Source organism: Rhincodon typus, chromosome 3, assembly GCF_021869965.1.
Source record: "Rhincodon typus isolate 14 chromosome 3, sRhiTyp1.1, whole genome shotgun sequence".
In the NCBI taxonomy this organism is placed as follows: Eukaryota; Metazoa; Chordata; class Chondrichthyes; order Orectolobiformes; family Rhincodontidae; genus Rhincodon; species Rhincodon typus.
Genome location: NC_063334.1, coordinates 101,172,537 through 101,194,684, shown reverse-complemented (window position 1 = coordinate 101,194,684; position 22,148 = coordinate 101,172,537). Strand labels below are relative to the sequence as shown.

Here is a 22,148-nt window from a genome sequence, read left to right as displayed (position 1 = left end):
ACATACACAGGGGCAAAAGACTATGACTGCTCTGATGCTTTGTGCATCTAACAGAAAGTGCATCAGCAGCAAAGTGATAACGTCATTTAAAATATCATTTTAGTGACATGGCTACTGTATATTTTGAATGGAATTTCATGTACAGGTCAAAAATATGACACAGCGCTCGGAAAAATCTCTGAATTAAACGGTTACCTGTTTCATAATTCAAAACGAGACAAAGCATACTGATGTAAAATGGAAAAAACCAAAGATTAATAACTGCTGTTGTCTGGCACAAAAAAAATTGTTCAAGGGAACAACACTGACCTCCAGTGGACAATGCTAACAAATGAGTGCAAATGCTGGAAGAGTTCTGGCCCCTGAAATAAATATACAACATTGCTGAAAACTTTAATATGATTACAAAAGGTATACCTGTGCAGGATTCAAGCCAAACAATTTTAGCAGGCCCACATAACAAAGTTGGAATAAAAACAGAAGTTACTGGAAAAGTCAGCAGGTCTGGCAGCATCTGTGAAGAAAACATCAGAGTTAACATTTCAGGTCCGGTGACCCTTCCTCAGAACTGAGGAAGTTCAAGTTCTGCGGAAGGGTCACTGGACCGGAAACATTAGCTGATTTTTTTCTTCACAGGTGCTGCCAGACCTGCTGAGCTTTTCCAGCAACTTCTGTTTTTGTTCCTGATTTACAGCATCCAGAGTTCTTTCAGTTTTTATTAACAGAGTTGGAAGTTGTTTTAACAGAATTTAAGCCAAAGTAAATAGGAATAAAAGTAATTGCAAAGTTTTGCACAAATTAGGTGATTTCAAGAGGCTAAAGGTTTGTTATTATACTATTTTAAAAGACATGAATGAAAAATTCCACTTCACAAAGAACTTGGGTTCAGAGATCCTTTGAATAAAAGAAAAGCATAGCTGTATTAAAAATACCTTCAACAACAAACCCTCATCTTTCTTGGTGTTTTTCTTATTATGCACAAAACTTCAGTTTTAAAAAATGGTTAACTCCCCAAAAGGACTCAACCAAATCATTGAACAAAAACTGAGAGATTGTTAGAGAATTTAAAAGAACTAGCATTGATATAGCACCTCAATACATTCCTAGTGTGTTAAAAAGTACTTCTGAACTGCAAACACGTTTATTTAATGGCCAAGAATGGAAGCTAAACAACTCACAGTTGGATTCTACTGCAGTAACAACAAGAAGAATTTGTAAATTCTGAGGTGAAGTGCTTTCACGCAGCCTGATAAACCACCAGGATCACCAACCACACAAAGACATCTCCCTCATCATCACCATTCCCAGATTTTAACAACGCCTCCAACAAGAACTCCTCCAATCAACTTACATCAGGATAGCAGAACCGGCTAGCCTGAAGGATCTCAGCACATCAGCTAACTTTTTGTTACAAGTCAATTTTTTTCACAATCATGCTTTCAGGACATTAGTTTACTAATCAAAGAAAGTTAGAGCACAGGAAGCCAATTAACCCATTACGTCTGTGCTCTCTCTCCAAAGGAGCAAATTCCCTAGTGACACACACTGTCCCTCTTCCCATAACTTTGCTCCTTTGCAGATAATAATCCAATCCCTCAAAATGGCCAGGATTACTGAAGCAGACTGGGGAGTGTGTGCCGCAGATCAGGATCACTGTGGAGCACACTGGGAGGAGTGTGCAGTGAGTCAGGATCACTACCAACTGGACTGGGAAGCAAGTCAGCATCACTGAAGTGAGAGTGATGCTGAGAAAGTTAGGATCACTGAAGTGAAGGTGGGGAATAAACAACTGCAACATAATAATGTCATGGATTAATTGAATGTTTTTATAAAATTCTAATCTTTTATTCTTCCAAGAAGCAAGGAAATAAATATCAAAACTTGACATTAAGTCTTATGTATACAATTTATGTCTAAATGATAGCAAAAAAAGATAAGTTCCTTTGTTCTGGTAACTACAAGTGCTAGAAATATCGTCAGCTGTAGCAGCATGAGTTCTGGATTCTTGTGCTTGGGCAGGGTGGACAGCATGCCTACAGATAATAGTCACTCTGCAGGGAGAGAGATAAGTTGTCCAGGAGACACTGAGTGCATCTCACGCTCCAATCAAGTCCTGAATACTGATGAAAGTGATGGTTCATAACATCAGGGGAGTGCAGCCAAAGCCATGCTAGTAGTACCATATTAGCAAGAAAGTTGTGAAACTAAGGTTTCAGCTGAAAAGTCCACAGTTGAAGTTTTGAAGTGTTGGAGAGTTAACAGGTGGATACCCATGAATTTGGTTTTACCTTGGAGAAAAGGTAGTTCACAGAGGAGAAAGTGAGTTCCTAACAGCTGTGGCACTTTGGCCTGGTCCTAGATGGTGAAGTTCAAGACGTTCAAGTTCTGGACATCCAAAGTTTTCCAAATATTAACCGTTTCTACGAGTTTCCTAATAAGGGATGCATAACTGCAGTCAAAATTTAGGGGGATAGATATGAAAATAGCGGGCAGGAATGCAAAAGTAATAATTTCTGAATTACTCCTAGTGTCACACGCAAGTAAGTTTAGAAACAGGAAGATAAAGCAGGTAAATGTGCACCTGGAGAGTTGGCGTAAGAGGAAAGGTGTTAGATTGCAGGAACATTTAAGTCAGTTCTGGAGAAGATGTGACTCATACAGATAGGAGGGGTTACTCTTAAACAGAAATGGAAACAATTTACCTCCAAGCTGATTTACTCAAGCTATTTGGTAGTGTTTAGAACAACATAACCAGAGTGTGGGAATCAGAAGTTAATAATAGAGATAGCATGTGCAAAGGATCCTGTGAAAGACAGATAGTACTAGTAACAGTAAGTTATTAGATGGATTCAGTGACAGAAAGAAAGTAAAAAGTGGTAAATAAGATTGGTGAGTTACAGGCACAGAAGACCACACAAGTATATGTTGTAGTAGCAATAACAGAGACATGGCTTGAATTGCAAAACTAAGGGATAAACAATATTGGATTTAGTAATAAAGTGAACACTTATCAAATAGCGATCACAACATAATTGAGCTCAATGTAGTGTTTGAAAGCAAAATGCATGAATCAGCAACTAAAGTTTTAGATTTAGCCAAGGCTGAGACAGAGATTGTCCACAGTAAACTGGGAAAATATGCTAATGGGTAAAACAACTAAAGAACAGTGGAGAATGTTTAAAGAAACATTTAAAGCAATACAAAATCAGTTTATATTCAAGAGGGGAAGCTCCACCTCACAGGAAAAAAACTGCCACGGACAATTAATGAGATAAGGGACAATTTAAAACTATAAGAAAGGCCTTTCAAAATGCAAATAAAAGCTAAAACCTGCTGAATGGGAAAGATTCAAAGACCAGCAAAAGGCTATAAATCAGCTTTTAAGAGCTACCAAAAGGGATTATGAAAGAAAAAAATGCCAGGGATGTCAAAAATCAATAAGAAGAAATGTTATAGTTACATAAAGGGAAAGCGGGTGGTCAGGAGCAATTTGGACCACTGAAGACAAAGTGAGGACATTGCCAATGACTATGCGGAAAGGGCAGACATGTTGAATAATAACATTTCCTCAATATTTACAGTAGAACAGGAGGATAGCTTGCTGGAAGTCCCGAGGAAATTAATAGTGGATCAGGAACAGATACTGAATAAAATTCAGAAGTAAAATATCAGTATTGAGGAAATAAATGGAATTGAAGAGTGACAAATACCAAGGGCTTGACAGTTTCTAAGTGAGGGTGTTAAAGGAAGTAGGGAAGCACATTATGGACAACCTAACTTTAATCTTTCAGAGTTCCCCACATACAAGAGTTATGCCTCTGGATTGGAAACTTGCATATCATTTCATTTTTTAAGAAAGGCAATCGAGGACAATCAGAGAATTATATGCCAGTTAGCCTAAACATCTGTGGTGGGAAATTGTTGGAGTCCATAATCAAGGATATGGTAACCGAGCACATTGTAAATTCTGTTAATCAGGGACAGCCAGCATAGATTTGTGACAGGTAGGTCATGCCTGACAAACCTCATTGAAGTTGTTGAAGAGGTGACTAAGGTAGTGCACAAGGGAAATGTCTATGGGTGTTGTTTATCTGGATTTCTGTCATTTGGTAAAGACTCTCATAAGAGACTATTAACAAAGGTAGAAGCCCACAGAAATGAGGGCAAATTACTGACATGGTTAGGAAATTGGTTGAGTGGCAGCCACCAGAAATTAGGGATAATGGGGATAGATCCTCAAATTGGCAAGATATAACCAGTAGCATCCCACAAGGATCTGTGTTAGGGTCTCAATTATTCACATTATTTATTAACAGGTTGGATAATGGCATAGAAAATCATACATCGAAATTTGCTGCTAACACAAAGTTTGATGGCACTGAAGACACTGTCGACGAGAACATAAAAATACAGAGGAATATTGTTAGACAAAGTGAGTGGGAAAAACTTTGACAGATGGAGGTCAATGTAATCAAGCGTGTGAGGTTATTTATTTTGGACCAAAAAAGGGTAGATCAGGGCACTTTCTAGACGGCTTGAAGTGCATGTGAATGCCCAGAGTCTTGGGAGTTCAGGTACATAGATCTTAAAAATGTCATAAGCAGGTGCAGAAATAATCAAGAATGCAAATGGAATGCTGACCTTTACATCCAGACAACTGGAGTAGAAGGATGCAAAACTTATGCTGTAATTATACAAAACCCTGGTAAGGCCCTACTTGGAGTACTGAGAGCAGATCTGGGCACCACATCTTAGAAGGATATATTAGCCTTGAAGGGAGTACAATGTAGGTTTACAGGAATGATATCTGGACATCAGGAGTGAATTATAAGGAGATATTATACAAATTAGGCTGGTTTTCTTTAAAATTTAGAAGCTTATGGGGATGATCTCGAAGTCTTCAAGGTATTAACAGGAAAAGACAGGGTAGATAAAGATGAAATATTTCCACTGATTTGGGATCCTAGAAATAGTGTGCGTAGACTAAGAATTAGGGCCAGTCTATTCAGAAGAGATGTTAAGAAGCATTTCTGCACATAAAGGATAGCAGAGGTTTGGAACTCACTTCTACAAATGTGGATGCTGGATCAGTTGTTGGTTTTAAATCTGAGATAGATAATTTTTTTGTTAAGCACAGGTATTAAGGGATATGGGCCAAAGGCAGGTATATGCAGTTAGGTCACAGATCAGCCATGATCTCATTGAATGGTGGCACAGACTTGAAGGGCTGAATGGAATATTCCTGTTCTTACGTAAACACCCCTGGATGCAGAATGTTCAGGGAAGTAGAAAAATGAAGGAAGAGCAGAGGCATGTGGCATTAATCATTTTTTGCAGTGCAGGAAAGAGGGGTAAATGACAAGCTATTTAAAATTAAGGAATAAAGTGCAATTACTTTGTTTAGTGTAGTCTATAAGCCACCAAACACATGGGAAAGATGCAGAGAAACAAATTCACAAGGAAATTACGGTAAAGTTCAAGAATTATGGGGTGGTTAAAATGAAGGATCACGCATCTCAAGCCTTGGATTGATTATGGAAAAGGGCAAGGAGAAATCAAGAATAAAAATAATTAACCGGGCAAAGTAAACTTCAATGGGGCAATGGATGTGCTCTAGACAGCAGGCTAAACTATAACTGATGAAAGGCTGCCTTTAAAGAAGAGAAGGTTCAACTTCAAGGTATATTTCCTAAAGGGGAAAGGTAAGGCAAACAAATCAAGAGTTCCGTGGACGGTGAAAGACAGAGAGAGATGAAGACAGAGCTGAAAAAGTCTGAATATGACAGATGCCAGTTAGATAATACAATTAAGAACCAGGCCAAATATAGAAGGTTCAGAAAGGAATTAAAACATAAGCACGGCAAAGAGAGAATGATGAGGCCAGCAGTTAACATAAAGTGCAATCCAAAAGCTTCCACTGGCACATATGCCACGTCCACAGAGACATACAGGAAATTAAACATTGGCATTCTTTCCGTTTCAAAAATTTGACTTTGCTGAACTTTGCTGCCACAGATCACAATGGCCAAACTTCTGAAAGCTTCTGTTAGTAGATTGCTGAGGAACATAGCTAGAAGTTCACTCACTACCTTGTTGATAGCCAGTATATGACTATCCTTTTGGAATTCTGAAGAATTTTAAACATATTTTAAACATTCTGATCAGTCTGTCTGGTATTACAGCGGAGAGAAGCACTAATGGATTCAGGATAGTAACTAGATCCGTATAAATTTAAAAATATCTGCAAAGCCTATTTTCTCAAAGAACTTTGATTCATTTGAAAAAGTAAACTGACCTGCAATTCAGGGGACTTGGTAAGCAGGTCAAGACCTGTTCACTAATTAAGCAGTTTGCTGTGGCACTAACTGAGCAGCTCCATTATTTACACCTTATTTTCAGGTGACTTGGTCAAGTACAGGGAACGGGCAGGATGACATGCCCAATCTGTCAAAGGTAGAATTTCTAACTAATAGGAACTCGGCAGGGATCATAATGAACTGTACATTGATTAAGCATGAGAAACCAATCACAGCAATAGAAAGGAGACATGGTAAGGCTGCTCCTCCACTTTGTCTTGGAGTCTTCCCAGAGATATTTCCATACTGGATACAAGGGACTGGAACTGGGAGGTATTTGCCAAGGCAGTGAAGTAACTGAGGAAGTCAGCAGCCAGACTGTGGTATCCTGAACCTGGAGAAGCATCCCAGATAGTTCAAAGACTACTTGGACAATACATCAACACGAGAATAACACATCTGCAGTTTCAGTCATTCCTCTAAGAGCCTTAACAGCCAGCACATTCATTCTCATGGGTGTATATTATCTCAAACACATGCTTCACAGACATCCCTTCTGTCCACAAAATCTAATTTCTTACACTCCACTCTCCACTGAATGTCCTTGGAAAGTGTTAAACTCAAGGAAGTTCGACTGTCACCATGTTGATGGCCCCTGGTAATTTTGCCCATTTGGTCCACTGGAAAGGTGATCCTATTTTAGGAGGCTGCACGTATCAGCAACAACCTACTGTCAATGACTGAGCCTCCCAAGGCACGACTGCTCACACGCTTGGAGTGGTGTTTATCTGAGAGGGCAGCTATATCTTTTCCCTCATTAGAGGTGCAAATAGAGCTGCATGTACTACTTTCATGCCATAGCATAGGTTGATAGCAAGGAACTGCAGATAAAACTAAGTGAATTCCAGGACAGACAAACCGAGTTCCAAGTTAGGGATTCACTGTCAAGCAGTTAAAAGCAAGCTTTCAGAAGCAGTAGCTTGTTACTCAAACATGCCTACAACATGCACTTTCATTGTTGAAAGTTTCCCAGTCTACCAGCTTCAAAGAAGAGGCATCCCCCCACCCCATGCCCCACACACACATTTCAGCAGGCTTTACACAACTCGGAACCTCATGCACTAGCTTTTAGGGCTGGATTTCTGAAGTAAATCTAGTGTCAATTGTTTCCTTGCATGTTGTACTAATAAGCAGCTCCATGGTGGCCTTCCACTTTGTGAGCACCAAAAGGTTTTTTTCTTCTGCAGTAAAGGTGACTGAATTTTGTATGTATCTTTATGACATTATTCCTAGGATGGTGAGGTTGCTTCACTAGCAAAAATTAAATTGACATTCTGAACTCTAGAGACAATGAGATGTATTCTCATTTATATGTTGAAAATTCTTACAGTGGTCGACAGGAAGATTCAGGAAGGATACGTATGCTGGGACCTTACAACCAATAATCAGCACCAGAGAGTAAGGAGTAGGTCATCTAGGACTCAGATGAGGAGAAATTTCTTCACTTTCAGGATGGTGAATCTTTGGAATTCTCTGCCTCAGAGATCTGTGGAGGCTTAGTGATCAAGAATGTGCAAGATTGAGAATGATCATTTTTTTAAAAATCAGGGGAAGAATGTATATGCAGATATAAGAGAGCAGTTATAGTAGGATACTTGAACTATCCCAAAATCAACTGGGTTTCAAACAATATGAGGGGCATTGAGAGTAAAAAATTCATGTACTATGTCCAGCAAATTTTTTTAAACAATACGTGACAAGCCCAACGAGAGGAGACGAAATTCTGGATTTAAATTTTGGGAAACGAAGATGGGCAAGTGGGTGAAATGAAAGTGGGTGACCATATCGGAGATAGCGACCACAATTAGGTTAGATTTATTATTATTATGGAGGAAGTAGAGACACAAAACTCTTTTTAAAAAGTGCCTGGATCTGCAATTTAAGTGCTTTAAGCTGCAGGACTTTTGTCCATATGCAGGAAGACAGAATTAGAAAGGGTATCGGGTGTCTTTGGGTTGGCATAGACAAAATGGGTGGAATGACCCCTTCTGTGCTGTAACATTTCTATGGTTCTATGGATCAGGGGATAGTGCAGGAAATGATGTTTAACAAGACCAGCTATGATCTCACTGAATAGTGGAGCAAGACTGAAGGGATGAATGGCCTACTCCTAGTTCTGACGTTCTTATGACAATCTCAGTCTTTATCATATTCACTGCATTTGCACTGTTAACTTCTTAACATGAAGATATCAAGTTAAGTAATAGCTGCAACAAAAATTATGTTTTTACTTTAGAAGCTCTTTGGGAATGAAGATCCTTTCCAGCTACTGCAAGTCAGGCTATCAAGTACAAAATAGTCAAGCAAGATTCTGACCTTCAAGAAAATGATTTGAAATTCTCGTATGGGAGATGGTTGTCACTGGCAAAGCCAACATTAGTTGCCCTCCCAGCTGCTACTCGTATGTTTGCAAGGATTTGATTTCGGTCATCTAAAATAGTGGCATTATTCCTGAGTCATAAACTGATGGTACACAACTTCACATTGATAAATGCAGATGCATTGTTTAGGAGGAAATTTGCAGAAAGAGTAAACTGATTGACCAATATGTATTTTGTATTTTTCTTTATAAATTATAATATTGAGATTTTGCTACTTTTTGTGAATATTAACTACATTTGAATTTTTACTTTACATAAAAAACAATGCATTATACAAGTTTCCCCACCACTTCTACACGTGGCACTTGATTCAGCATTTCCCCTTTCATTTTTATTAAACTTTGATGGGAGATTAGGCCTGTCTGTAAAATATGTACGTCACTATTGTAGTTAGAAAACGTTAGAAGGCTTTTGTGTTTGTACATTTCAAATCATTCTTTATATCCAGAAAGTGGATTTTAAGGTTCCGATACAAACAATTTTCTCTTGGTTTGTAGAGCAAATTGAGAGTCTAACCTACACATACAGCAAGGGCTAGAAATCTAAGGTCTGGTCACATCTGCAGAGAGAGAAACGGAGTTAAATGTTTTCAGTCTAATGTGACTGTTTTGTGGAGTGGCCAGATATGCTGGGCTTTTTCAGTACCTTCTACTTTTATTTCAAATTTCCAGCATTCACAATAATGCGTTTTTAGTTTGGCATTTATGTCACATACTGAAAGATGTTGCATAAATTTTATCAGCCGAAAAACTGAAACAAACCACTGCTCAATTCCAAAATACAATTATCTAGAGTCTTGGGGCAGAATTAATTCTCTACTTTGTGAATCATCATCTCCCGACACCGGCCAGAAAAATGTCAGCAACATTTGTGCACATGTATTCACACTGCACTGTGGGTACAGCACATGCACAGTTACTCTCACCAATATGCATGCTGTTTTCCTCCAAGGCCAGTGTAATGTTAAACAATGTTGTTTTAATTTATTGGAACAAATTGAAAAGGCTTTCTGCAGGGAGTTTCTGTACACTTGGCTTGCTCATTTATTCGGTAGTGGGACTCAATGTCAGGGTTTCAAACCCTACAATGGCTGATGATTTTTAAAAAGATATTATTAAAAATACTTGTTGTTATTGATTTTCATCATTACAACCAGTCAAATTTTGTACAATGAAGAACGATATATTAACATAATGCACAGTTGCTAAGGAAATATAAATTCAAGTTCTTCCACTAAAGGTAAATTCTAATTTCCAACAATTCACTGGATAGATTTCTTCAATTCTGGCTAAGGGTGGAAACTCGCAATTATCTAAAAATATGATGACAAAATTTTGAAGTGAAACAATGTTGAAACAAACCACTGAACAAAAAATAAATCAACAATTACTTCTGCCAATACAAAACCTGTTAAAATCACCCTACTCCAGAAAAGTTGCATTTTTTTAAACCATTAACTAATTTTGTTACAAAGATGGGCATAATGAAGCACCAGCTTGCAAAATGCATAATTCCGTGACAAAAAGGACAGCTGTACTGAAAGACATCTCTCACTTCACAGTCCTAAGCTGTGACACTAACACCACATCAGTATTTGTGATTAGGGAGGAAGTGCTTCCCTAATGTTTTGGCACAAACAAACACAGCCTTTTTGAGTAGCCAAAATTCACTCACTTATGCTGCAAAAGAAAAATCCTTGAAAACAGAAGATGTAGTTTGCCACAGTGGTGAATTTAGAAATTATCCAACTAAGATAGGAGCCCTGATGGCTCAAAATTTATTTTCCAGAGGGCTGGATATTTTACGCAATTTGGAATCTATTGCAATTATAACAAATCAAAAATAATTTATTTTAAAAGGTTAAGATTGAATTTATTTTTCAACAATTAGTTTTAATTTAGTTGTGCGTAATAATCAAACAAGTGAGTATTAACATGTTATTTAATTGTTACCAATGTAGTAAGACACTGGTATTACATGAGCCTTTGACTGTAGTCACATTGCTGTTTGGTGAGAAAAGACATAGGGTCTAGGTCAAAAGTAAGGTCATGGGCTTCTTACTGCTTTTATTCTGTCAGGCTAACAATTTTAAAGTTAGAAGAGAGACACTTAGCAATTCAATAAAGCAATAAGGTTTGATTTTTGGCAGGATGATCCCATTTCTCTGCAAAGCAAAGAAAGGCAGTAGACGCCAACACTTATTGTGAAGTCACATATTAACAAAGGATTGCTTAACTAAAATATATCATTGGATTCTGGGTCTCTTAAATGCATCAAACGGACATTTGGGATGAGATACTACATGGTAACATGCCTACGTCTAGACCAAGAATTCCGGGTTTAAGTTCCACCTGCTCCAAAGGTGAGTAATAATGTCTATGAGCAGGTTATTTAGAAAGTACCTATCCTCTAAGCAGATACACATTACTTTGGTATTATATTATCTTTGTGGAGATCTATAAAGTTAGTAAGCTAACAGCGAAAAGCTTTCAGGAAAAGGATGCTCCCATTAACAACTGACATCTTAAACAAACTAGTCAGGAGATGGTAGGATGTGATGTCAGTAATATGACCATCACTCTTAAGAATCAAATCAGAAAATGGGCACAAACTGACTATCCAGTCTGACACTGACCATTTGTTGACAAGCTAATTAGAGTTCAGAGATACCACTGACCATGCACGGGAAGTAGTGGGTGGCAAGGGTTAAGAAGCAATAGATCTTAATAGTTAAATGTTACTGAAAAAAGAAACATTCGGTCAAAGCTTTTTGTCTTACACTCATCGGGATGTTTTGAAAAAATACGAAGTCGAGGGAAAAACCAACATTTGTACTGCATGACAGGATGGTATTAATTGGTTGGGAAATGGACTCTAACCGGTAGAGGCATTACCATGGAGAAAACACCTATTAATACTGATAAGCGGTTAACAGCCAGACTTTGTTAAATTTTAAACCAAGCAAATTGGTCAGAGCATTGTTCTGACAAACAAACCAGGCTATCACTTATTTTGTTGAGTTAAAACAAGTGCAAGAACAGCGCCCTTTGTATCAATATATTTTGCTTCCAGCACACGCATGTGCACCACACTGAGCCAACTTTAACTGTTGGGTGTGCAGCAATAAAAAGACAGAACAAACCGACAAGTGCCCTTTTAACTAGAAGTCAAAGCTGACGTACTGACGTAGACTAACATCCACTGCTTTTATTGAGTTTCATCCTCATGTACTCGTCATAAGCTTAATAAATTTGTGGGAACACACCCGAACATAGAGTGGTCTTATCAGAACTATAAAGCCTTCAGATTGCCTCTCAATTTGATATATAATTGTAACTGACTCAAGCCTTACACCTAAAGTTAAATTGAACACTCCTGATCTTATAGGTTTACCGACATTTTACATTTAAATTTCAAGATGTTTTAACTGGATTCAGTTCTTCTCAGTGGAAACTCAAGTCCAGAGATGCAGCCATATCACTTTTACAAGACGCATGTAATGCTGACTGAAAGTGCATTCTACATTCACGAAAGAAAAGTGACTTGTTAACACATCAGTTTGTGCAGGCGTCCCCCGATGGCTTACATACGTATCTTGAGACACAAGGATGAGTTAATATTATTAATGTGAAAGTTTAGAGCCGAGTTCTGTTGAAGGACTGTGAAAACATGAATAAGATTTTCATCTTGCATTACATATATTTTACTAGTTAAAACCTCAATAACATTGGGTCTCAAAATTAGCACTGCCAGTTAATAATGAATAGATATAACATGTTATTATAGTTATAACAGTTAATAACATGTACAATATTTCTCTGTCTGCTATTTTATGGGAAGAATTAACATTAAGAAAAAAAAAACAGGTCAGTGGCACTAGAACAGACATAAAAATGTGTGAACATGCCAAATATCAACAGCAGTAGAGTCAGTCCAAATTGCTCTATTAATCCTGATTAACTGATTGATTTCCAGTGCAAGATTATAAATCATTTAAAAACAAAATTGACACAAAGCAAGATGCCACAAGCTAAATGTTATGCTCCTGCGTGAGCAATGACTGAGCTTGCATTATGAGATTTGCAACCTGTTATCTTATTATATATTATTGTCACTCTTCACTTTTATAGTCAACCACTACCAGATACAGTAAGGGCTCACTTCTTGGTGAATAAATACATCCACCAAAATTATAGAAAATACCGGACTGCAGCATGCAATCCCAAAAAGACCAGTAATTTAATGTATTTGTTTTAAGAATTATCAAACCTGAATTTGCCTTTGGCTAGACTGAGCATATTCCATTGTCCTACTTTTCCAAATTAGCTTCCATATATTTAACATTATTTTGAACTATATTGTTTCACACCTCATTGGTTTTGATGTCTATTACATTCCACTGAGTAGATCAATATGTATCATTTTAAGTCTACTAAACCACCAAGGTATTTTAGTTTCATTCTCATATACCGCACGGCATTCAAATGAGTGTCATCCATGTTTCCTTCCTTTCCTAGCTATACAATTCCACACTTTTAATTTTTCTGTTGCTTGTTTTATTTGTTCAACACATTTTGTAAATTTTTAATCTGCTTCCTTAAATTTGACTGTCCTTCAGATTTTTCCTTGATCAATAAAGGTAACCACCGAATCAAATTTGTTTTTCTTAACATCCAGGTTATTTGTATCAATAAGGTTTGTTGTTCAAAATAGTAAACCTCAGTATTCCACTTGTACTCCAACCACCTGCACCCCAAACATCTCTGAAGAGTACACATCATTTTCTATCCTAGTCATTTTCCAAACCCACTTAGGATCAGTTTTGAATTAAGGTTGACACTCCAGTGCAATACTGAATGAGCGCTTTGGTTTCAGAGGTGCTGCTTTTCAAGTGAGACGTTGAGCTGAGACTCTGTCTGTCCTTCACATGGGCATAAAAATCCAATGGCACCAATTCAAAGAACAGCAGCGAAATTATCCATGCGGTCTTGGCCAATATTTTTAATTCAGACAGTATCAGATTATATGGTCATTATCACATTGCGGCTTGTGGGATATTCTGTAGTTAAAAACGGTGCTATATAAATACAAGTCACTTTTTGCCTCTGATGTGAGAATGCCGCATCCATCGTTTGAGGGAGAGGAAGAAAATATAATGTGACAATATATAGGCATCATGCCCCAACATTCACATGTTTGTCAGCCTTACAGAAAGCAAACCTATGAATTGGAAGTAAAGTGCATCCAGCATAAAAAGTCTCATCAGCTTGCATGGATAACTTTCCAAGCACCAGAATGGAAACGCAGAACACTTAACATGGGTTCGATGAACCCTCTAATCTCAATCTGAGTGACAATGAACACTTCAAGCATAAAGAGCCTATTTTTAAATTTTGCTGGATGTTTAAACACACCAAGAATACGTACCATACAAGTCAGCCATGTGACATAATCAAATGAAAATGTGACATTTGGATAGCAGGGTGATATGTTATATGTAGGTACAGTACTTACTATATGCATAGCTTCTCAGTAGGAATGTATTTCTAATTCCCACAACATTGTTTACATTCAAGTCAAACTCCACACCACTGAAAATGCAAAAAGTCAACAATTAAAAGTTTAACAATTTATTTTCAAAATCCACTGGATTCAAGAGATTCCTGAGGAGTGAAATGTTGCTTAAGCAACAGTGACTAGATTTTTAAAAGGCTCAGGAAACATACAGTTACTAAATAGGTATGATTACCAGATTTACAGGTCATCTACAGTTATTTTGAAACATATACAGCCAAACATTTGAAATAGTGTAACTTTTTAACAAAATGATGGCTATTGTCTGAAACACTTTGATGGCTAAGATCTGCATATAAAATCTCTATACGCAAACATTCTATATACGTAAAATTTCAGAAATCTTTAACAAGGATAAATGAAGGAGTCATGGTATTTGGATTTCATTGCATAAAATCATTCATGGGATGTGGGCCTCACTTGCTAAACCAGCATTTACTACTCACCCATAACTTCTACAGTGAAGGCGTTAATGAGCTGCCTTCTTAAACTGCTGCAGTAGTTCAGCTGTAGGGACACCCATAGTGTTGTTGTAAGAGGGTTCCAGGATTCTGATCCATTGACAATGCAGGCACAGCAATGTAGTTCCAAGTCAGGATGGTGTGACTTGAAATGGAACTTGCAGGAAGTGGTGTTCCCATATTCTGCTGCCCTTGCCCATGGTAGAAGTAATGGATTTGGAAAATGCTGTCAGAAGAGCCTTGGTTAGTTATTGCAGTACATCTTATAGATGGCTCACACTGCTACCTCTCTGTGCATTGGTGTAAAGGTGGAGGGTGGGGTTCCAATCACTTGGCCTGCTTTATCCTGGATGATGTCAAACTTCTCTAGTGTTTTAGGAGCTACATTCATCCAGGCAAGTGAGGAGTATTCCAACACAGAATAAAAAATAATGAAAAGCTTTACAAGAGAAAATGATTGAGTCAAAGACAAATTTATTTTTCTCAAGGAAAAAGAGGATAAATAGAAAGTGACAGGCGCAAAAATTTTGTTCTATTCGTTCATGGGGAATTGGGCATGGTTGGCTAGGATAGCATTTATTATCTGCCTGGGGTTGCCCTAGAGGTGGTGTCTGTGAGCTGCTTTCTTTAACTGCGGCAGTCTATTGGCATAGGTACACCCACAATTACATGAGGGAGTTCCCAGATTTTGACTCAGCACTACTGAATGATTGGTGATCTATTTCCATGTCAAGAGATGAGTCTGTAGGATCCCTAGCATCTGAACTGATCTTACAGCCACAGTATTTGTAGGAATACTCCAGTTCAATTTGTGGTCAACGGTAACCCCTAGGATGTTGACAGTGGGAGATTAAACAATGGTGATGCCATTGAATGTCAAGCGGTGATGGTCAGATTCTCTCTTGTTAGAGATGGTCATTACTTGTGTGGTACCAACATCACTTGCCACTTGTCAGCCCAAATCTGGACATTGTCCGTCTCCTAATGCAATTGAACATTGACTGTTTAGGTGTCCGAAGAGCTGTCAATGGTGCTGAACATCACTGTAATTCTCTACTTTTGACCTTATGAAGGCACAGTGGCTTAGTGGTTAGCATTGTTGCCTCTCAGCGCCAGGAACCCACACTTGATTCCACCCTTGAGCGACTGTGTAGAGTTGCACATTCTCCCAGTGTCTGCGTGGGTTTCTTGCGGGTGCTCCGGTTTTCTCCCACAGTCCAAAGATGTGCAGACTAGGTAGCTTGGTCATGCTAAATTGCCCGTAGTATTCAGAGAGGTGTTAATTAGGTGGGTTATAGGGGGATGGGTCTGGGCGGGATGCTCCGAGGGTCGTGTGGACTTGTTGGGCCGAAGGGCCCGTTTCCACACTGTAGGGATTCTATGATATTCAATGAAGGTTGTTGATAAAGTTGAAGATGGCTAGGCCTCAAACACTACCCGGAGGAACTCCTGCAGAGATGTCCAGGATCTGAGATAAGTGACCTCCAAAAATCCCCTTCTTTTGTTCAAGATATGCCTCCAACCAGCAGAGAATTTTCCTGTTTCCCAAATTCCAGTTTTCCTAGGGCTCCTTCATGCCATAGTCTGTCAAATGCGGCCATCATGTCAAGAACAGTCACTCTCACTTTATCTCATGCCCAGAACTCAGCTCTTTTGCCCATCTAAGAACTAAGATTACAGTGAGGTCAGGAGCTGAGGGGCCCTCGTGGAACCCAAACTGAGTATCAGTGAGCAGGTTATTACAAAGCAAATGCAGGTGGGATCAACCTGCTAATGACACCTTCTGTTATTTTACTGATGATCGAGCGTTGTATGAAGCAGAGTGGGGGATTCATTTCTTCATTAATCCAGCAGAATGATCACAAAAACAACAGGTCAAATGGTCTTCTAATGTGCTATAAATTCTTTGGATACAGCTTCAAAAAACATAAACACTAACTAGGCAGTACTTTTCCTCCCAACTGGAAGTTATGCCGATATCTGTGTAAAGTCTCCATTTAGGTTGGTGCACTGAATTTCTATCTCAATGACTTTGAAGACTTGTAGACTTTCCCCGCTACTTGTAGTCCTCTATTACAATTGATACCAACAATAGGAAAAAACAATGGTTTGTGCAGTAAAGATATGAGAAACCTTGACAAAGCTCCCAAGGGAAATATTCTTGGGAGGTCTCCATGAATGACTGGGAACATGGCTGGCTTACCATGGGTAGCACGGTGGCTCAGTAGTTAGCACTGCTGCCTCACAGCGCCAGGGACATGGGTTCAATTCCATCCTCAGGCGACTGTCTGTGTGGAGTTTGCACAATCTCCTCGTGACTGTGTGGGTTTCCTCCAGGTGCTCCGGTTTCCTCCCACAATTCAAAGATGTGCAGGCTAGGTGGAATGGCCATGCTAAATTGCCCAAAGTGTTCAGGGAATGTGTAGATTAGGGGGAAGGGTCTGGGTGGGATGCTGTGTGTGTCAGTGTGGGCTTGTTGGGCTGAAGGGCCTGTTTCCACACTGTAGGGATTCTATGATCTATGATCATTTGCTTTCAGCGTAGGTTGAATGAGCAACAAAGGATTTATCAGCAATGTTGCAATACACGGCTTTGTGCATGGGAAATCATGTCTCACTAACTTGATTGAGTTTTTTGAAGAGATGATAAAGAAGGCTGATGAAGGCAGAGCAGTAAACGTTGTCTATGTGAACTTCAGCAAGGCATATGACACGGTTCCGCACAGTAGACTGGTTGGTAAGGTTAGATCACATGGAATCCAGGGAGAGATAGCCAACTGGATACAAAATTGGCTTGAAGGTAGGAGACAGAAGCAGGTGGCAGAGGGCTGTTTTTCGGACTGGAGGCCTGTGATGGCCAGCAGTGTACTGCAAGGATTGCTGATGGGTCCACTGCTTTTTGTCATTTATATAAATGATTTGGAAGTGAATGCAGGAGGTATGGTTGGTAAGTTTGCAGATGACACCAAAATTGGTGGTGTAGTGGACAGTGACAAAGGTTATCTCAGAGTACAATGGGACCGTGGCCCTTTGGCCCATCTGATCAAGGATTAGCAGATACAGTTTAAGTTAGATAAATGTGAGGTGCTGTATTTAAGTAAGGCAAACCAGGGCAAGACTTTTACACTTAATCGTAGGACCCTGCGGAGCGTTGCCGAACAAAGAGATGCAGCTACACAGTTCCTTGAAAGTGGCATCGTGGGTAGACAAGTTGGTGGAGGCAGCATTTGGCATGTTTGCCTTCATTGGTCAGTGCATTGAGTACAGGAGTTGAGTTGTCATGTTGTGGCTGTAGAGGACATTGGTGAGGCCACTTTTAGAATACTGCCTTCAATTCTGGTCTCCCTGCTTTAGGAAAGATGTCATTAAACTTGAGAGAGTTTAGAAAAGACTTTCAAGGATGTTGCCAGATTGGAGGGTTTGAGTTAGAGGGACAGGCTGAATAGGCTGGACTTTCTCCCCTGGATCGTTGGAGGCTGAGGGGTGATCTTATTGAGGTTACTAAGGTCATGAAGGGCATGGATAGGGTGAATAGTCAAGGTTTTCATTTTCCCCCAGGGTAGGGGAGTCCAAAACTAGAGTGCATAGGTTTATGGTGAGAGGAGAAAGACCTAAAAGGGACATGAGGGGCAACTATTTCAAGCAGAGTGTGGAATGTGTATGGAATGTGCTGCCAGAGTACTTGTGGTGACGGGTGCAATTACAACATTTAAAAGGCATCTGGGTGGATACATGAATAGGAAGGGTTTATAAGGGATATGGGCCAAATGGGACTAGATCAGTTTAGGATATCTGGTCGGCGTCGACAAGTTGGACCGAAGGGTCTGTTTCCATGCTGTACATCTCTATGATTCTATGACTGATTAGAAAACCCAAAGACACTGTTCTAAATTAATGAATCAACATTTCAACCAGAGGGTGTTGAAATACATTTCAATGAAACTAATTAGTCACCCAAGTTCAATCTGGTTTCTGATGGCTGCATTTGTGAAAACTTTTGGTTTAAAATCAATACACTGCTCTATAATTACTTTTTAGCCTAGAGACAGCTTCAAACCAATATAATCAGCCTTTATTATGTTTAGCAGAACTAGTCTTCATCCAGATTTCAATTCCCTAAATCAGTGATCCACTATCAAAGCATCTCATTCATGAGCACAAAACAGGTAAGAGAAAACAGTATTTCAAAAAATAAAGCAATTTCTATTACATTCTCAAAATTTAAAAAAAGTAAAACTCTTTTTCTAAGCAAATTTAACAATACTTGTTATGCTACAATTTCAGATCTTTTCAAAAAAAGGCAGCATTGAAATCCAAAGTCAAATGCTACGATTTAACAAGATTGGTGGAGTGCAAATTTAGAAGGCAAAAATCTGCATTACTGTTTATAATGGAACAGCTCTCAGCAGAAGTCGCTCAATTACGTACCTGACTTTATCCCTGAATTTTACTATTGGCACTTTTGCTCGGATCAGTTGAGGTCTGTCAATGTAAGCTGTAAATAAAATTTAAAAACTCAATCTTTCTTCAAAACAGACCTTTAAGTACCATCTAACTGCACTTTCCCTAGCAACCTCCACAGCATAAGCTGTTTTGGGATCCTGTACATGATATGCTAATTTTCTGCTGGGCAACATGAAGCAGATAAAAGGTTTTCAGCTAAATCCTGCCATACACTCTTCTGTGGCTAAAAGGTGAGCCACAGCACTTCCTTTTTTTCCCTGCCTGTTAAGGAAACATCAGACATCTGTAATATGTTAAATCTTCCCCACCAACTAATTAAACAGAGAGGAAATTACCAGGACAAATTCACACCACATACCCTGGTGAAATATCAAATTTTGTCTTCTTGATCCAAACATAAATACAGACAGTGCAGCACAGAAACAGATGGTTCAAAGCAATCTATTGTGGTGTTTATCATCCACACAAGCAACTGCCCTAACCCAAAATGCCTGACCCTTTCTCATATCCCTTGTCTTATTTCATTTTATCACACCTAACTAAGCTATTATTAAATGCTATCACATGCTGCACCAGGAGTTCCCAAAGTAGCATGAGCTCTAAGACAGCAGTGGGGCCATGGAGCCCTAAGCTGTGCTCCCACTCTCAATTCTCACTCAGGGATCTTAATAATTATGAATCCTTGAAAAGGGATCACACTGAAAATGTTGGGAAGTATTGTTCTATATACTGTATCACCAAAAGCATAATAACTTCAAAGAATAACTTACATAGTCTGTAGAAAAGTTGCTGAACTAAACTTAGTATGTGACATGCTTCACTTCTTTGATTGATCTACAAGAATAAATTTAAAAATCCCTTTCAATACAGCAATATTTGACAAAAATGACAAGACAAAAATGGCATGAAAAATAAACATACCGGCTCCTCCTTTAACACAAGACACAGATCTGCATCACTGTAACGAGTACCAAAGCCATTCAGTGAAGAGCCAACCAAATACAACCTTGTTTCTGGAGAAAGAAAAATGTAGAAATTGATGAGAACGCTTGCAACTTTGGTGTCTGCCAAACAATTTACTTCCGTTTGATATTGCAATTTTCCTTTCCATTTTGCAACCATTCCTGTTACAAATCAGGGTCAGAGTTAAACAGCAATGTTTCTTTACAATAAAAAAGTGACAATTATTAATTTGAAATCTTACATATTTAGGATATGAACTATCAACATATATCGTCATAAAAATGCAGCCCCAATCAAAAGCTGAACATAAAATATGTTGTAAATAAAAACCAAAAGAACTGCAGATGCTGTAAATCAGGAACAAACACAAAGTTGTTGGAAAAGCTCAGCAGGTCTGGCGGCATCTGTGGAGGTGAAAACAGAGTTAACGTTTCGGGTCCGGTGACCCTTCCTCAGAACTGATGGTGGCTGGGAAAACGTCAGTTTATATGCAGAAAATAGGGAGGTGGGTGGGGTAGGGAGTAAACAATAGAATAGAGCCTAAAGAGAGAGAAAGACAGTTGGACAGACAAAGGAGTTGCTAACGATCAGGCTGGGAGGGTGAGTAGTTGTTAATGGGGACTAACAACAGGGGGTGTGTAGTGGCAGGCTACGTGGTAACAAGGCCTGGTGTGTGGGGTAGGGGGCTGGGACATGGGAGAGTTTAGGCCCGAAAATTATTGAACTCAATATTGAATCCGGAGGGCTGTAGGGTCCCCAAGTGGAAAATCAGGTGTTGTTCCTCCAGCTTGCGTTGGGCTTCACTGGAACACTGTAGCAAGCCGGAGACAGAGATGTTAGCCAGAGAGCAGGGTGGTGCATTGAAGTGGCAGGCAACACATAATTCAGGGTCTTTTTTGGGAGCAGAACGTAGATGTTCTGCGAAGCAGTCGCCAAGTCTATGCTTCGTTTCCCCAATGTAGAGACCACCACATTGTGAGCAGCGAATGCAGTAGACTAGATTCTTGGAAGTGTAGGTGAAGTGTTGCTTCACCTGGAAGGTATGTTTGGGCCCTTGGATACTGGGGAGGGAGGAGGTAAATGGGCAGGTGTTGCACCTTCACCGGTTACAGGGGAAGGTGCCATGGGGCTGTGGGGGGGTGTTGGGGGTGAAGGAAGTGTGGACCAAGGTGTCCCGGAGGGAACTGTACCTGCAGAAGGCGGGCAAGGGAGGGGAGGGGAATATGTGTCTGGTGGTGGCATCTTGCTGGAGGTGGCGGAAATGGCGTCTGATGATCTTCTGGATGTGGATGCTGGTGGGATGGTAGGTGAGGATAAGGGGAACCCTATCGCTGTTGCGGGAGGGAAGAGAAGGGGTGAGGGCAGAAGTGCGGGAGATGGGTCGGACCCGATTGAGGGCCCTGTCGACAACGGAGCTGGGGAATCCTCGGTTGAGGAAGAATGTGGACATTTTGGAGACTCCCTTGTCGAAGTTGGCCTCATCTGAACATATGCGATGGAGACAGAGGAACTGAGAAAATGGGATGGAGTCTTTACAGGAAGTGGGGTGTGAAGATGTATAGTTCAGGCAGCTGTGGGAGTCGGTGGGTTTGTAATGGATATTAGTGGCCAGTCTATCCCGAGAAATGTCGAGGAAGGGAAGGGAAGAGTCAGAGATAGACCAGGTGAAAGTGAGGGCAGGGTGGAAATTGGAGGCGAAATTGATGAAGTTTTCCAATTCTAGACGAGAGAGGGAAGCAGCACCAATGATATCATCAATGTATCGGAGAAAGAGTTGTGGGTGGGGGCCGGAATAGGACTGGAACAAGGAATGTTCCATGTACCCCAAGAGACAGGCATAACTAGGGCCCGTGCGGGTACCCATGGCAATCCCTCTTACCTGAAGAAAATGAGAGGAGTTGAAAGAGAAGTTGTTGAGGGTGAGGACAAACTCAGCCAAGCAGAGGAGGG

The 22,148-nt window shown here is 39.7% G+C and overlaps 1 protein-coding gene across 2 annotated transcripts in view; it reads right to left on the bottom strand.

The window, feature by feature from the left end:
• Nucleotides 1-22,148, bottom strand: part of tent2 (terminal nucleotidyltransferase 2) — a 78,636-nt gene that overhangs the window by 39,708 nt on the left and 16,780 nt on the right. For both annotated transcript variants that reach the window (XM_020515826.2, XM_048594908.1), the window contains exons 5-8: nt 20,157-20,248; nt 20,006-20,069; nt 19,200-19,266; nt 14,252-14,328 (exon numbers count right to left, since the gene is read on the bottom strand). In XM_020515826.2, the coding sequence (XP_020371415.1) occupies nt 14,252-14,328; nt 19,200-19,266; nt 20,006-20,069; nt 20,157-20,248 (300 nt within the window). The remainder of the gene's footprint in view (nt 1-14,251; nt 14,329-19,199; nt 19,267-20,005; nt 20,070-20,156; nt 20,249-22,148) is intronic.